The following is a 17,668-nucleotide window of genomic DNA, read 5'->3' as shown; positions in this document are numbered from 1 at the left end:
GAAAGGTTGACCAAACAGGAGACCCTGTGCAAGGGGTCCCGATTCTGACGTAGTAAGTTCAGACAGCCTGGGGTCCATCTTCAACAAGATGGAACGCCGACGCTCGGTGGATAGAGCACAGTTCGCGTTCCCTAGTTGACAAATAGCCCGTTGGGCCCAACCAATAAGTTCATCGGGGTCGATGCCAGATGCAGACCCCTGAGCCTGATAACCTAAGTCCAAAATTTTGGTCAGGGGGCCAAGAAGATCAAGTAACTTATCCTGACACAGGTGCCAAGAGCGGTCAATGCCCTTCTTGGGATCCTTGGTGAATTTCTTGAGGTAGGTCAGAATAGTGGGATCCACCTCCGGGGTGTCAGCCAATTTATACGCCAACTCCGGGCGAGGGCACTCAGAGCGGAGACGAGAGCGCACTTCTTGATCAAAGGGCTCACGGATGTGTGCCTGGATATATTCCGCTACCTCAGGTGCAGGGAGCCAAGACTTAGAATTTGGGTGAACTATATCAGTTGGCTCAAAGGTCAGGACTGGCGGAAGTGAAGAGGCATCAAAAAAATGTTCTTTTCTAGATTTTTTAGCAGGGGGAGGACCAGAGGGACCTGAGGAAGAGGAGGAGGAGGTGTCATCAGTGTCCGGCGGAGGTGGACGAGACTGTTTGGAAACAGTGGAGGCAGACAAAGACTTGGCCAATTTAACAAAGTCAGATCTATGCAGGTTTTTAGGTGACTTAGAGGAGTGCTTGCCTGAAGAGGACGGTATCCAGCCTTGTTGCTGTGCATAGTCGGTCAAATGACGTTTTAACGGTCCAATACGCGTGGACCAGCGCAGTATTGACCGAATGTTGGACCCCTTGGTCAAGGGCGTCGACCAAATCATATTCAAAAGACTCCTCAGGCTCTTCATCATAATAATACTCCTCTGAATCGTCATAACCAGCCATGGTTGAATAAATGACAGCACAATTGAGGAAAATATGCCCACTAAACAATATAGCAAAGGTCAAATTGTAAATACAAGCGACCCTGTCAGGGGGAGTGACAGCCCCAAGCAAGCCAAAAAGGCAGAGCAACAACTCAACCTAAAGAACAGTAAATGTAAAGAGTGGAGGGACAGGCTTGCAATAGTCAGCCACTCTAGGCAACACCTCTATGAATTATACAGCCCAAAAATCTATATTGAGGTAAAGGGCGTCACAAGGGACTCTCCGGCAGGCAGTGGGCTGAGGCTGTGAAGAAAACGCCGCCTCTCAGCGTGTCCGGGCTCAGTGAGGAACACGGAGCGTCAACAAAGCCAACGCGCATGCGCGGTGGCTCGCCTGCAATACCCGGAAGAGGAGCAACGCGCGACAATAGCGCACGAGCCTCCGAGTCCCGGTCCCACTCAACAAAGAAAAAACATGGGCACGAAGCGCCCGATATGAAAAGAGAGGCGACCCGCGCTCTCTACAGCAGAAAGACAACCGGAAACCGGAACAATGTAACGGGATAGAAACGCCTAAGGCAACGCGGCAAAGCAATACGGCGAAGCGTCAGGAGATGGCAATTAAGCAGCAGATAAGCGGCGTTTCAATGCAAGTAAGCAAAATACACAATAACATGCAAATAGCACAAGAAGCATAGAAATGGACTTAACTGGCTCCGAAGCAGCAAAGAAAGAGGAAGTATTGCCCTCTATGGTTGTTTATATAGGATGTAGTCTCTATGGTTGCCTAAGTGCTCATGGGATTTGTAGTCTACTTTTTCTTTACTGTGTTCCTATTGGCTGCTGTTTGTAGTAAAGAAATCGAGAAAGCATAATCTGAGCCTCCTGTCCTGCCATAGAATTCTTGTGAAGACTGGTATCAAAATCAGAAGTTAAAAAGGTACAACATTTTCTCCCCCTCATCAGAAAATAAGGAGACTCTCCTCTCAATGAATAGTGTGATAACTCCACAGATTTTCTTTAAGCAAGTTAAAGACAAATACTTAAACAAATGCTGGCCTTCTTTGCTTAGTGCACTTAGTAACAATGATCTCTTCCTTGCCACACTAAAACGAATCATTGCTGCTCCATTACACCTGGTGTTCCTATCACCATCATTTATATCCAAGGTGTGCTTATCACTGTTTCACCAACTCTAACGAAACCAAAAAGTACCAGGACAATTCCGTTCTTGACTTCCTTATGCTTCATCTCGTAATCAGCACACAAATGTGTTACCTCCCAGTCCAGTAAGCATGTCCAGGTGTGCCTATCACCGAAGTGCACTCTGCTCCTAGTCTTCCCCGTGCAAGCTGCTGCTCATTGTAACTATCCAGTTACTCTCACATTGACTTTCACGCCTGTCAACACCGAATACAGCACATTAAATAACTGTGAATGTAGGCCATCCCAATTCATTAAAATGTTCTGTTGTTGTTCTAAATGTTTTATTTTGTATATTATGGCATGTGACCTTGCATGCATATGTTTATTTGTGAATCCTTGCTTCCATTCCATCTTCTCCTTTGCGGGTTCTGGAGTGTGTGTCTAGTGCAGCTGGAGCAGTTGGAGTGGAAGGAAGGTACGCTATCCTGTGGTTGTAAAGGTGTTCCTATTCCTACAAATAAAGAAGTTTTATTGCACTATTTGACTCTACAATTTTGGCGGCAACTTGAAAGGCACACCTGAACCCCGTGGACACAATTTTTAGGAATTTTTGCCTTCTCGTCTATTTTGAGATTACAAGAATCTGTAGTTGCATTTAACTTGGGATTTCAACAATTAAGAAACATCCACAGACGACTCTTCCCTCCACTCGGTAAGCCGTCCGATTTGTTTTCCGTACAGTTTCAGAAGATTTCAGAACCTCCTATGAGGCATCTTTTTAAAAAAGGATAACGCTTAATTTTGAGTGTGTGGCAAGCATTCTTTACACTGAGCATTCCTTCTCCAAACGCGATGCACGCAGCGGCTATAGATATGCAGCTCTGACATCATTGCCAGCCTGCTTTGGGATTACATGTAGACTTCTACAAGTCATCAAGTTCCGTACGGGCGCCATCTTGGAATTTCACAAGCTCGTCAATTTTAACGTGAGCAACACAAAGTATCTCCAGAGGCTAAGGAGCAGCACAAAGTATCTCCGGAAGCGAAGAATCTTAAATTCCAACGCGAATAACACAATTCAAGCAACTTTCAAGCTATTCATTTCTATTTTGGAATTTACTCGTGGCATTACGTTTTAAAGTGGCATTTTATTTCCTGGTCAACCTTCTTCTTCATGGCATTACTTATTCTTTTGGCATTTATTCCATGGTCAACAACATTCTCATAATCACCAATACTTTAAATAAAGTGAACTAGTCCCTCTCTTCTGGATGAAGATGGCATTTATTTCCTGGTTAACCATATTATTATTGTAACAAACAATACTTTTAATACAGTGCACTAGTTCCCACTCCCTGGGTGAAGAGCGGACACTGTTATTTCTACCATGGCTAATCAAAATGTTGCCATTCAGTCTCCACAAACATGTTGACCTGCTGGAGCAAATCCTTGTATGTAGTGGAGTGAATGGAAATCTCATTTCCTCAATTTCCTTAACGCCATTGATGAAGATGGGAAAATGAAACCGGAAAGGAAAAAGAAACTTACACTCTGTAGGACCAGAGGATTAAAAATTTATGAACACATGAAAAAATGCTCAGGGGATTCTAATGTTTTTTAAGATGCTTTACATGGTTTTGCTAACCATTTTGCTCCCAAAGTGTGCATTGATATTGTCAGATGTAAGTTTTTTCAGAGGAAACAGGAGCCTAGTGGAAACATTAATGAGTATGTTGCTGCACTTAAAAATCGGCTGATGATTGTAAGTTTGATCACTTGAAAGAGCAGTTCATACGTGATCAAATTGTTATTCATTCATGTGACCCAACAATTTTGGAAAGATTGTGGGTTAATGGATATGCTGCTTTAGATGAAATTCTAGCTATTGTAAGAAAAGCGAAACTCTCTAGTCGTAGTGCCAATGTTTTGAAAGCTGAAAGTAGAACTTTAAGTGATGAAGTCATCTGTAAGGTAAAAAACTAAAATTCAGAGAAATTTTAGAAACGAAGGTTCTAAGGCACAAGATTGCAACAAACAAAAGTAGAGGGTAAATTTGTTGATAACATGAAAAAAGAAGGTCTCAGATGTTACCGCTGTGACAGTTCTGCACATTTAGCTTCTTATAAGTTTTGTCCTGCACCTAAACAACAATGTTCAATCTGTAATATAGTTGGACATTTTGCAAAAGTTTACAGGAAAAGAAAAGATATCAAAGTCGATTGTGTTGATGAAGGTACTTCCAGTGAGGAGGATGATATGGTCAAGAAGATTATGCATTGTGACATAAATAACAAAGTTCAACATGATTCATTTCTTTTGAACATCAACGATAAGTTGGTTGATGAGAAAAAGAAACCTGTATGCATTATGAATATTGGTGGTGTGGACGTGCACATTTATGCTGATTCTGGTTCACCTTTAACCATAGTTGATGAAACAGTTTGGAATTCAAAGTTTGTGAAAAAATTAGGCAGTAATGTATTTGAACCAGACATTACTCCTGAAAGAAAAATGTCATTTCTAAGGGACAAAGGGGAATTCCACTATCTCCTCGGAAAATAGTTTGGTGGTTAACCGATAACTCCTCCTTAATCTCCCATAAATTTCTCATCTGGTCTTACAAACCCGATTTGTTTGGCCAACCCTTTCTGATCCACTTGATGATTTGTTGTACCTCTTTATCCTGAACATTTTCTTTTCTCCAAACATCCTCTGACACCCTAGTAGCCCAATGGTCCTGTACGAGTCCCACACTCAAATCGTCCAACTCATTTTCCTCACACTCTTGTATTCTTGCATTTCAATAGGCATACGAGAAAGAAAATCTGCTAATACATTACTTTTCCCAGGAACATAGAGTATGTTATAAATGAAATCTTGGAGACGCATGAACATTCTTGCAATTCGGACTAAAGCATTGAAAAGTCCCTAAGTGGTTAAAAGTCTTACTAAGGGTTTATGGTCTGTGCAGACTGTACAGTGTCTACCCCACACAAAAGGATGCAAATGTTCCAGACCCCATACGCAAGCTAACGTTTATTTTTCTATAACAGAAAATGTCTCTTCTGTAGGGGATAAGGCATGTGAGGCATAGGCTGTTATACTTTCATTCCCACTGCAATCAATCTGAGAAAAGACACCACCAAGTCCCTTATTGCTTGCATCCACAGTAAAATGAAATTTTCAAGATCAGGGTCAAACCCACTAAGTACAGGTGCTTCGGCAATGGCCTTCTTAACATCAATAAATTCTTCTTTGCATTTATCGGACCACGCAAACTTGACTTTGTTTTTTTAGTAACTGTCTGATGTTGTACACTCTGCTGGAAAAACCTTTCACAAATTTGTTGTAAAATTCTACAAGACTTAAAAAGGATCTGAGTTCTTCCGTACTTGAGGGATGAGGTGCATTAGGTATGGCTTCAACTAGTTTTGGTAGCTACATCTTCAACACACAAAACATGTCCCAAATAGACTTAACTGCAAATTTAAACTTTGAGTGTTCTACTGTGAGCCCATTCTTTTCTAAAACTTCTTCTAAAGCTTTGTCATGTTCAGATGTGTCCTTATCAAAAACTAAGGTATCGTCTTGAAAACATCGTAGTTTAGGATGTTTACCAAAATGCTGATACATGATTCTTTGAAAAACTGCTGCTGCTGCAGCTAATCCAAAAGGTAATCTTTTATACTGAAAACAACCAATAGGTGTTATGAATGCAGTGATGTGTTTGCTTTCTTCCTTACGGCGAACCTGGTGGTATGCCACTGAAAGGTCGATAGTTGAAAACCAATTCGCCTTTTTCACTAAGCTAAGCATTTTTGATATCTTGGGTAGTGGAAATTTATCAGAGTTTGGTGGGGACCTGCATAGTATGTGCCAATTTGAACAAATCTCTTAAGACTTTAAGACCAAACATGTCACCCATTATTCCAAAAAAACCTTGGCATAAGGTAGCAATAGACATTATGGGACAGGTTAGGTCACCCCCCCAGGTATGTTATAGCCATGATTGATATTTTTTCAAGGTGGCCGATTGTTAGAAATGAGGGTCTCTAGTTGGCAGAGGTAAGTACCTTTGTCCAAATAGGGACCCTTGCTTCTAATCAGGCTATGGGGATACACTCCTAAAATAACCCCTGCTCACCCCCTTAGTAGATTGGCATGAGAAGACAGGTTTATCTCAGAGGCAGTGTGTAAAGCATTTGTGAACACTTACAGTAATACAGTGAAAACACTACAAATGGACACATACCCGTTTGGAAAAATAGTAATCTTTATCTAAACAAAAACAAGACCAAACGACAAAAATCCTCAATACAGTATTAAAAATACGGCATTCAAATGGTAGAAATCGTTCAGTTCAATGCAAGTTGTAAATGCAACACTTTTCTCACAAAATACCTTGAATCCGTCAGGTGCAGAGAAGGTGAGGCGTTGGTTCCTTGCTTTGGGGGAGGTGATACTTCGGTTCCTTACTGCAGCGCAGGGGAGGTGACGCGTCGGTATCTTACCAGAGAGGAGGTGATGCGTTGGTTTCTTACTGCATGGGGTGGTGATGCGTTGGTTTTTTACTAAGTCCCCCAACGATGTGACAGTCTTGGTGTCTCGATACGATGCGTGGTTTCGTGCAGCAACACAGCAGGCTTGCGTCAAGATCAGTGAGGTGACCTCAGACTTCAGGGATGCGCTGTGCGGTGATTTCGTGAGCCCCAGCAGGCACTGCGATGGTTTCGTTGGTGATGTGTCGGAAACAGGTGCAGTTGCGCCATGCTTCTTTGATGTTGCGTGGATTTTCCAGCTCTTAGCGTCAAACAGTCTCTAGAGCTCCTAGACATCAGCAGGCACCTCTTTGCAGGTTGGAATTTCCAGCAAGGGAATTCAGGGGAGCTGGTGGTGAATTATTTGTGTCCCTGAGACTTCAGAACAGGAGACACGCTCCGTTTCAATCCCTTAAAGATCTTTTCTTCAAGCAGGTGACAAAGCAAGCAGCTAAGTACTTTTCTCCTTTCCTTGGCAGCAAGTAGCCACTGCTGGCCAACCCCAGACCGCAAACAGCACAGGGGCAGTATTCCTTCTCAGCTTCTCGGGCTCTTCTCCTTGGCAAGGGTTCCCCTTGATTTCCCAGAAGTGATCTAAAAGTCTGGGGTTTGGGCTCCTCTTTTTATACACAAAATTCCTTTGTTCTCCGAAGGCAGTGAGTGTCTGTACCCAGCCAAAACCAATTCTGTTCTCACTGATGAAGCTTCCTGGTAGGAGGTGGAGACAGCATTGTTGAAGGCAGACCAGGCACATTCATGTGAAAGGAAATCTCCTCCCCTACTCTAAATGCAGCCCAGGTCTATTCAGCCCAGCCCTGACTCATCAGACTTCTGGAGCCGCTGCCCATCTCCAGCCCCTGTCATCCAAAAGCCAGAAATGCAACACACAAACTTATCAGAGGCACACTGGATGGTTAGGCAAGAAAATACCTACTTTCTAAAAGTGGCATTTTCAAACACAGAATGTAAAAATCACACTAAAAGATGCATTTTTACATTCTGAGTTCAGGCATAATAAACTTTATTTTTCTACCTTGTTCCCAGGACCAGTTATGTTCATAAGATGTTATAAACAAACTCCAAATTCTGTCCTGTGGGAACCGGTAGCCTTGCAATAGTGAAAAACTAAATTGGCAGTATTTCACTATCCGGACATGCAACACACATCAGGGCATGTCCTACCTTTCACATATAAGATACCTTAGGGGTAACTAATATGTAGAAAAGGGAAGGTTTAGTGACAGGCAAGTGTGTGCACTTGCCAAGTCGACATGGCAGTCCCAGAATGCACACTGGCTCACCAATGGCAGGCCAGAGTTACATTTTTCAGGCTGCTTCTGTGGGTTGCACCATAGTCCTGCAGCCCACTAGCAGCATTTGATGTACTGGACCTGGGCACACATTGCACTATACTAGGGCCTGACAAGTTAATCAAATATGCCACTCATGGAATCACTAATCCATAAAACAATGTATAAAGGGAGCACTTGCACTTTGGCACTGAACAGCAGTGGCAAAGTGCCCAAAGCATCTAGACCAGCAAAACGGAGTCCAACACACAGCAAAAACACAGGCGGCAAAGGCAAAAAAAGCAAGGAAGACCCTCGCCAGTGGTGCCAGGTCTAACACATGTCCCCTCCAGCTGAAATGTGGGGATAACTACCCACTCTCTTGGGAGTTCTCTTCACTAAGGTGGAAAAATCTGAACAGGCCACTAGCATTGGCGTGTTCTGTACCAGGGCATTGTTCCACCATAAAGGCCATCCCCTGTATGGAAATGTACCACCTCAACACCTTTGGATTCTCACCCCTAATTTGTATCAACCATCTGAGGGACCTGTGGTGTGTCTGAACCCGGAATTGAGTCTCAAACAAGTATGTCCTCTGCTTCTTCAGTGCCCAGACCACAGCAAATGGCTCACGCTCAGTCACACTCCACCTCTGTTCCAGTGGAAGTAACCTCCTACTAATGAAGGCTACAGGTTGGTTTAGGCCCTCTTCATTCAGCTGTGAGAGCACAGCTCCCATACCATGCTCTGAAGCATCTGTCTCCACAATGAATTCCCTCAAGGAATAGCTCTGGCAGGCGTAGTCCAGTTCACTTTCTTGGGCTGCTTCATGGAAGTCAGCTCTGTCAAGGGGGCCACAATGGTGCTATACCCCTTGACATATCACCTGTAATACCTTGTGAGTCCTAAAAAGGCTCTCAACTCTGTCTGGGTCTTGAGGGGTTCCCAAGTCAGAATGGTATCAATCTTGGGCTGTAGGGGTGCCACCAGGCTGCTCCCTACCTGGTGTCCCAAGTACACCACAGAACCCTGCCCGATCTGGCACTTACTCGCCTTGATCCTGAGGACTGCCCTCTGCAGGCCTTCAACACTTCCCAGAGGTGTTGCAGATGTTCCTCCCAAGTGGCACTGAACACTGCAATGTCATCCAGGTAGGCGGCACTGAAATCCTCCAGTCCAGCCAACACCTGGTTGACCAACCTCTGAAAGGTGACAGGGCATTCTTCAACCCAAAGGGCATAAACCAGAATTTGAAGTGCCCCTCTGGCGTTGAGAATGCTGACCTCTACTTTACCCATCAGTTAAGGAAATCTACAGTAACCAGACGTTAAGTCAAACATGCTGAGGTACCGGGCAACTCCCAACCGATCAATGAGCTCATCAGCTCTGGGGATGGGGTGCGCATCAGTCCTGGTGACCGAATTGAGCCCTCGGTAGTCCACACAAAACCAGAGTTCTGGTGTGGCACCAGGTGCGGCAGTCTTTGGGACCAAGACCACGGGGCTGGCCCAAGGCCTGTTTGAGTGCTCAATCACCCCTAGCTCCAACATCTTTGACACCTCCTCCTTGATGCAAGCCTTGACCCTGTCAGTCCCTCTGTAAATGTTGAGCTTTACAGGAGGACTGTCCCCAGTGTCAACATCATGGGCACACCACTGAGTGACACCAGGGGTTAGGGAGAACAGAGCAGCCAACAGTTGGCGACAGTCACCCTGCTGTTCAGGAGTCAGGGCGGGGGAGAGTGATACACCGTACACTGACCCATCGTGCACCTTTGCAGACAGGAGGTCTCCTCTTCCATTCCAGCACCTGTTGCCAGGAGCATGCTCACTTGGGACCTCACTTAGTGGGGCTTCGGGTGGTTCCCATGCAGGCCCCACAAAGGGTTCCTAGGAGACTGCAAGTCCACCAAGTAGGTGACGCTACTCTTGCACTCCACCACCTCAAATGGTCCGGGCCACTTATCCTGGACGGCCAAAGGCTGAAACTCGATCAGAGTGGCATTCTGATCATACCACAGTTTCATCTCCTCCTGGTTGGGTTCCAGATTCCCCTAAGCGAGTTGTCTGAAGCGCTTAGTCTGGTTTCTGGAGGCGAGCATGTAGCTATATACATCTTGGGGAGGTTTACTGTGAGCTTTCTCCCAGCCTTCTTTGACCAGACTCAGAGGCCCTCTTCCAGGATGTCCGTACAGCAGTTCAGAGGGATTGAACCCTAAGGAATTCTGGGGCACCTCTCTGTAAGCAAACAAAAGGCATGGTAAGAGGATGTCCCACTTACACCTCATGGGTTCACCAAGACCCATAATCATGCCCTTCAGGGTCCGGTTTCATCTCTCAACCAGCCCATTACCTTGGGGGTGGTAAGGAGTGGTGAACTTGTATGTAACACTGCACTCCTGCCACAGGGACTTCATATACTTTGATATGAAGTTGGTAGCACGGTCGGGCACCACCTCTCTGGGGAACCCCAAATGGGAGAAAATCCCCGTCAACGCCTGATAACCACGGGGGCCATCTCAGTCTGGAGAGGGATGGCTTCTGGGTACTGGGTGGCATGGTCCACCAAGACCAGGATGAACCTGTTGCCCATGGCTGTCCTGGGATCCAGAGGCCTCACAATGTCAATATCCACCCTCTCAAAGGGGGTTCTGACCACAGGGAAAGGTTAGAGAGGAGCCTTACACTTCTTCCCACTCTTGCCACTTGCTTGGCAAGTCTGGCATGACCTACAATGAGTATCAGAGTTCTTGCGTATCTGGGGCCAGTAAAAGTGGGTGACAAGCCTTTCAAAGTTCTTGTCTTGCCCGAAATGCCCTGCCAAAGGCACATCATGAGCCAGACCCAGTAGGAAGGCTTTGAAGCGCTGGGGTAACACCAGCACATGGGCTGACCCAGGCTCAGCAACCTTAGGCTCGCTATACAAGAGACGATTCTCCCAATATATCCAATGTGATCCAGACTGATCATCTGCTGCCTGGTTTGCAGCCGACTGCCGCAAACCAACAAGAGCATAACACTTCTACTGCTCCTGGCAAAATTCCTCCCTGGTGGGGCCTCCTTCCTGCTGCCAATGGGTCAGCTCAAGCAGGTCCCCCAGTGCAGCCACTTGTTCCCCTATAGGTGCCAGGGCACCCCTTCAAGGTTGGCCTCCTCCTGGACCATGGGGACTTTGGGGGTCGGGTTCCCACACCACCAGCCTCTTCTCTTTCTGGCTGGCACCTGGGCCATTCTTTCAGGCTCCACGGCCTCTTCAATGCACTTACCGGCTGCCATGGACTGAGTGGTCACACACGCCCTCTCAGGCATCTCTAAATGAGACCTCACCTCCACCTTCGCCCAAGGGGAGCTTTCCAAATCATTGCTTAGCAGACCGTCAACAGGCATGGCTGGCCTCACAGCTATTTTCAAGGTACCTGAGACCCCCTACCCCACTCCAAGGGAACCTGTGCCACTTTGCAGAGGCACTCTAAATTGTCAGCGGCAGCTACTGGGTAGATGACATCTTGGGACCATCTCACTGTCTCCTAGAGAGACCAGAGGCATCTTTGCGGGACCCCACCCACCTTGGGCACCCGACTCCTCCCCCTAGGCTACTCTAGCCAGTTCTCAGGACGGTGCACCAGTGGGTGCGGTGGTAGCCAGTTTGGGACACTTAGGATCCCCTGGAAGTGGCCCAACTGTCCACAACTAAACTGGTCTTGGGACCCATCTGAACAGGCTTACCTGTCGGGACCCATGGTTTCTTCTCAGAGGGGGGCTTGGAACCCTTACCTTGGTTCCCTTGGGGATTACTTTGGGGCCCTTTTTAGAACTCCTCTGTGTACCATTGTCCCCCCACTCTTCTGCTGGGGACCCTGCCCACCTTTGTCGGAGTCTCCCACATGACCCTTTTGGACCCTGATGCTGACCCAGCGGTCTCCTCCACAGCAAGCTTTATGGGTTCAGTCAGCTTACAGTCAATCAGGTGCTGGCGTAGCTCTGGACAACAATTATCTGACAAGTGCTCCCATGCAGCCAAGTCATAGAGCCCCTGCAAATCATTCACCTTGCTACCCTTCACCCAACCATCCAGTGCTCTGCAAACGTAGGACACATACTCCACCCAGGAAATTGACTCCAGCTTCTTGCAGTTCTTAAATGTCTGCCTATAAAGCTCTGTGGTCAAGCCATACCTAGCTATCAAGGGTTCCTTCATAGGACATCTGATCTTCAGTGGGCAAAGCTAGCAATGTCTCCCTCCCTTCACTGATGAAGTGGCCCTACAACCCTGCTCCCCAATCTCTCTCAGGGACCCGGTGGGACCTCATCTCTACTTCATAGGCCTTAAACCACTGCCCAATGTCCTCATGCTTCATGGAATCTTTTATAACATCTTTTGCAATGTATACCTTTCTTTCCCCAAGCACTGATGGTGTACTTCCACCAGAGGGATTGATCTCTTTACTCTTTGCTTTCATATCCAACTTCCTCAACCCTCTCTCCTGCTCTAAAAGCATCTTCTTCTCCTCCATGGCCAATTTCTTCCTCTCTAACTCCAACCTCTTATTCTGTAAGTCAAGATTTGGGTAAGCTCAGCACATACCCATATATTTAACTAGTCATAGAAAGTGTAGCAAGATTAGTGATTCTGAAATTAAAGTCATTCAAGATCAGAGAAAACAATCCCCCAAAGAAAATATTAGAAGCTCCAATTTTTTGTGAAAATACTGGTTTCTTCTTTATTTGATAGATGATCATTCATTTGATTATTTTAAAAATACAGTACAAAATCATAGCCATCATTGCCGACGCAGCGCGTTTCGTTTCCACTAGACTTCTTCAAGACTATAAGTGTGCATATAAAAAATAATTTGTTATCCATTGTTCATACAGACTGAATTGTTTTACAACATTCAGAAATATACAAATTCAATCATTAAGAACAGTTTCAAATCTACAGGGGGATTTATCATATTAGCAAATATATATACAAAAGTCAAGCTTATCATGGTTTTACCTTTGACGGTAATACATACAAGGAGACCTATAAACATAATATCCATACAGTGGTATATATTCAATGTACAATGACATATTCCATGATGAGAAAATAACAGCATCAGTTTCACAGGGTTTTGATCATTTTATATATGCCAATGGAAAAAGTGATAGTTCACATTTCTTTATTAGTATATATATTTGCTAGAATGATTGTTTTCTCTGATCTTGAATGACTTTAATTTCAGAATCACTAATCTTGCTACACTTTCGATGACTAGTTAAATATATGGGTATGTGCTGAGCTTACCCGAATCTTGTGTTTTTGGTCATCCAAAAGTTGAGGGAACTAGGGAGGTTGGGTTCCCAGCTCTTGCACTACCACTATCACCCACACTTTACAAAAGTATATATTTACCAGTGCAGGTCTTGAGTGCCCTGACCTTTCATTTCATGTGTCTTATTCTCTAAGTCACCCTGGCTCCCAAGCTTGAGCTTAGCAAGCTCCAACTTCTCTGGAGACAGACCCCTTGAAGACACACTGCGGCCCACCCTGGAAGGCAACTCCCCCTCCCTACCAGTCAGGCCCAACAGCCTCTCCTGCGGCCCATCTAAATTATCTCCCTCCATCAAAGGCTCTTCAGGATGCTCACTGGCATTCCTTGATTCCAACCAGACCCTCAGTTCCTTTTGGTATTCCTCCTTTTTGGTGAGGCCTCTCACAGAGGTTTTACATTTTTTTGCAGACAGCTTTAAGTTGTGGCACAGTGGAGGTATCAACGCTTTCCTCTTTAAATTTGATATCCACAGATGCAATGGATGCTGGTTTACTCATGATGAAAATTGGCAGTTCTCAAGATGCAAAACATTCCCAGGAAAAACTCTACCAAATGTATGTGGTCGTGTAATGGTCTGCACTATACAAGTAGTGTATACAATTACTGTATGTCATTCACAAATGCAAGTCCAGATCCACACCGCTGACCACCAATGTTAGAAATGAGGGTATCTAGTTGGCAGAGGTTGGTACCTTTTTCCAAATAGGGACCCTTGCTTCTAGTCAGGGTAAGGGGGATACATTCCTAACATATCCCCTGCTCACCCCCTTGGTTTCTTGGCATGAGCAGACAGGCTTATCTCAGAGGCAGTGTGTAAAGCATGTGTGAACACATACAGTAATACAGTGAAAACACTATAAATGGACACCACACCAGTTTAGAAAAATAAGTAATCTTTATCTAAACCAAAACAAGACCAAACGACAAAAATTCACAATACAGTATTAAAAATAAGGATTTCAAATGGTAGAAATGGTTCAGTTCAATGCAAGTTGTAAATGCGACACTTTTCTTACAAAGTTCCTTGGATACGTCACGCAAAACAAACAAAAAGGCCGCAGGGAAGGTGATGCGTCAGTTCCTTACACACAGGTAAGGTGATGTGTTGGTGCCTTGTTTCGGGAGAGGTGATGCGTTGTTCTTTACTGCAACGCAGGGGAGGTGATACGTCCTTACTGGAGAGGAGGTAATGCGTTGGTTCCTTACTGCATCGGGAGGGGGTTCTTCGCTTTCTTACTGCATCCCGCAACGATGCAACAGTCTTGGCGCTGCGATGCGTCAATCTGGTACGATGCGTGGTTTCATGCATCCGCATATCAGGCTTGCGTTGGGATCGGTGCAATGACCTCGGACTTCAGAGAACATTGCATCCGATGTGTTGTGCGGTGATTTCTCGTGCCTGTGGCAGGTGCTGCAACAGTTTCTTTAGCGATGTGTCGGAAACCGGTGCAGATGTGACACTCTTCTTCCATGTTGCGTCAATTTTCCAGCTCCCATCGACAAAAGGCTCTAGAAGTCCTACACAGCATCAGGCACCTCTTTGCAGGTACGAATTCCCAGCAGGGAAATTCAGGGGAGCTGGTGGTGAAGTTTTGTGTCCCTGAGACTTCAGAACAAGAGGCAAGCTCAGTTTCAAGCCCTTTGAGATCTTTTCTTCAAGCAGGTGTCAAAGCAAGCAGCAAAGTATTTTTCTCCTTTCCTTGGCAGCAAGTAGCCACTGCAAGCCAACCTCAGACAGCAAACAGCACAGGGGCAGTATTCCTACTCAACTTCTCCGGCTTTTCTCCTTCGCAAAGGTTCCACTTGATTTCCCAGAAGTGATCTAAAAGTCTGGGCCCCTCTTTTTATACACAAAACTCCTTTGTTCCCTGAAGGCTGAGAGTGTCTGTACCCAGGCAAAACCAGTTTTGTCCTCACTGGTGCAGCTTCCTGGCAGGAGGTAGAGACCGCATTATTGAAGGCAGACCAGTCCCATTCACGTGAAAGGAAATCTCCTCCCCCTGCTCTAAATGCAGCCAAGGATTATTCATCCTAGCCTTGACTCATCAGACTTCTGGAGCTGCTGCCCCTCTCCAGCCCCTGTCATCTAAAAGTCAAATATCCAATATACAAACCTAGCAGAGCCATACTGGGTGGTTAGGCAAGAAAATACATACTTTCTAAAAGTGGTATTGTCAAACACAGAATGTAAAACTCACCCTCACTAAAAGATACATTTTAACATTCTGAGTTCAGGCATACTAAACTTTATTTTTCTACCTTGTTCCCAGGGCCAGTTATGTTTATAAGATGTTATATACAAACTCCCCAATCTCTCCTATGGGAACAGGTAGCCTTGCAATAGTGAGTCGAGTGGTGTAGAGTGGAAAGTCTTACAGTGGAGTGTAAGCGAGTTGAAAAGCATACATTGCAGTGGCATACAGTGGAGTGGTGTAGTGTCGAGTAGCATACAGTTAAATACTGTAGAGTGTGCCATGATAGAGTGTAGTGGGGTAGACTATAGTGGCGTGCAGTGTAATAGCATACAGTGGAGTGGTATAGCGTAGAGTTACTTAGGCTGAAATAGCATTGAGTGGAGAGCCCTAGAGTGGGTGGCATACAGTAGAGTTGTTCAGAGTGGAATATAGTGGAACAGTGTAAAATGGAGTGTTGTACACTGGAACAGCGTAGTTGTAGTGACATATATTGTAGTGACCTAGACTGGAGTGGTGTATAGTGTTATATAAATACACTGAAGTTGGATAGAGTGGAGTGGCTTATAGTGGAATAGCGTTGAGTGTAGTGTCATAGAACCGAGTTGCGTACAGTGTATAATGGAGGTGCATATAGTGGAGTGGCTTGCCAGATATCATTAACATCTGTTCATCTGTTTTTGCGCTGTGTGCCACTTGAAGGTTTATTGCAAATGATCTGGGAAAACAAACGCGATTTTAGGACCCCCCCCCTTTTTTTTCTTTGTGCCCCCTTGATGAATTACCACAAAACATTTTGTCGTCAGCCAACATAGAAAAGGCTAGAGGTCTGAAAAGTTTCTTGGAGATTCATCAAATGGGGCAAAGTTATTAGCAAGCAAAAATCTGAGGAATTCCAATACCTAGGAATCCTAACTATAACTACGAAGCGGCTATAATGATTTTAAACACAATATTAAAACACTCAAAAAAGCAATGGTACCTGTAAAATGAATACCTGTGATATTTTTGATATAATTATGTAACTACGATATAAAAGAGCCACCATATTTCTGAGACAACATCAAAGTAAAACCCTTCAACATGAATATTCCTTGTGCAGATACAAGTAGTTGGTATCACTGATCTCATCTTTGCTTAGAGGGCCCTACGACCTTATCTGAATGGATATCCAGGTGCACACTATCCTAAGTATCAGCTGTGGTCGAGGTCCACAGAATGTTGAATTTCTATCGCACCAGTGCTGTAGCTGAATGATCATGTTCATAAATAGAGAGAGTAGGGCCATGACTGAAAAGACTCTGCCACAAAAATTCCCATCTAGTCTTATGCATTTCCATTAAGAAAGCTGTAGTTGACAACTCGTGGCTGTGACAAAAAAAGTCAACATTCAACAAATCTGAAGTTATTTTTTCTTTCCATTTTCTTCAGATTCAGCAAAAAAAGTAGTCGCCGAAGTCATCAATCAGCCAGCCGCCCCAAAAGAAGAGTGTGCCCTTGCCCTCATCAAAGGAGGAGCCCTGCGCCAGCGAGAAGTATACTACCAATACCAAGCCACCAAAATTCCTCTCTTGTTGAGAGACTGGGCACCAGGGTTCCTGGACTACCTTCTTCGTAAAAATTACAATGTGGAGAACATTGGCAAACAGTAGCTTCTGATATTGTTAGAACCTGAGCCAAACACATTTTAGGATCATCCAATCAAGTGTACTATGTCACTAGATACATGCTCTGTGGGAAGCATACTACTTGGGTAGGTGGCACACAATTAGACTACACTAGTTTTACATTCTAATATTGATTAAAGCCCGAACTTCTCTGCAAGTTGACAAATTGTATCAATGAGCGAGTTGTTTCTTGAACTGTCATTTGATGTATAAAGCCTCAATTTATACCTACTGATTTCGCCCAGGAGGAGGAGCCATGAAAGAAGGATATGAAGATTTTGGGTCACAGCAAGAGGAGAGCCTTCATTTGTTCGTCCATGTACAAGCCTTACCCTGAAGTGCATAACTATTACCTTAATAGTCACATTTTTTTTTTTTTTTTCATTTATTGTTTGCAGGCGTACAAGGGATGAGTGAATTAATTCATAAGTAATTCATTTTGTCATACATAAATTATTTCCATATAAAATAAATACAGCTAAATCATGAAATATTGTTTTGAAAATAGATAATCAGCAAAAAGAGAGAAAAAGAGAAAAAGAGAAAAAAAAAATAAATATATATATATATATATATATATATATATATATATATATAT

At 44.5% G+C, this 17,668-nt stretch overlaps 1 protein-coding gene across 1 annotated transcript in view; it reads left to right on the top strand.

The window, feature by feature from the left end:
• Nucleotides 1–17,220, top strand: part of LOC147712694 (11-beta-hydroxysteroid dehydrogenase 1-like) — a 61,811-nt gene extending 44,591 nt beyond the window's left edge. Inside the window, exon 4 of the mRNA XM_086919686.1 lies at nt 16,835–17,220. Within this exon, the coding sequence (XP_086775812.1) occupies nt 16,835–17,055 (221 nt within the window). The 3' untranslated portion in view covers nt 17,056–17,220. The remainder of the gene's footprint in view (nt 1–16,834) is intronic.
• Nucleotides 17,221–17,668: the final 448 nt, after the last annotated feature.

This window comes from Lissotriton vulgaris, chromosome 5 (assembly GCF_964263255.1).
Source record: "Lissotriton vulgaris chromosome 5, aLisVul1.2, whole genome shotgun sequence".
In the NCBI taxonomy this organism is placed as follows: Eukaryota; Metazoa; Chordata; class Amphibia; order Caudata; family Salamandridae; genus Lissotriton; species Lissotriton vulgaris.
This window is presented reverse-complemented; position numbering and strand designations above follow the sequence as displayed.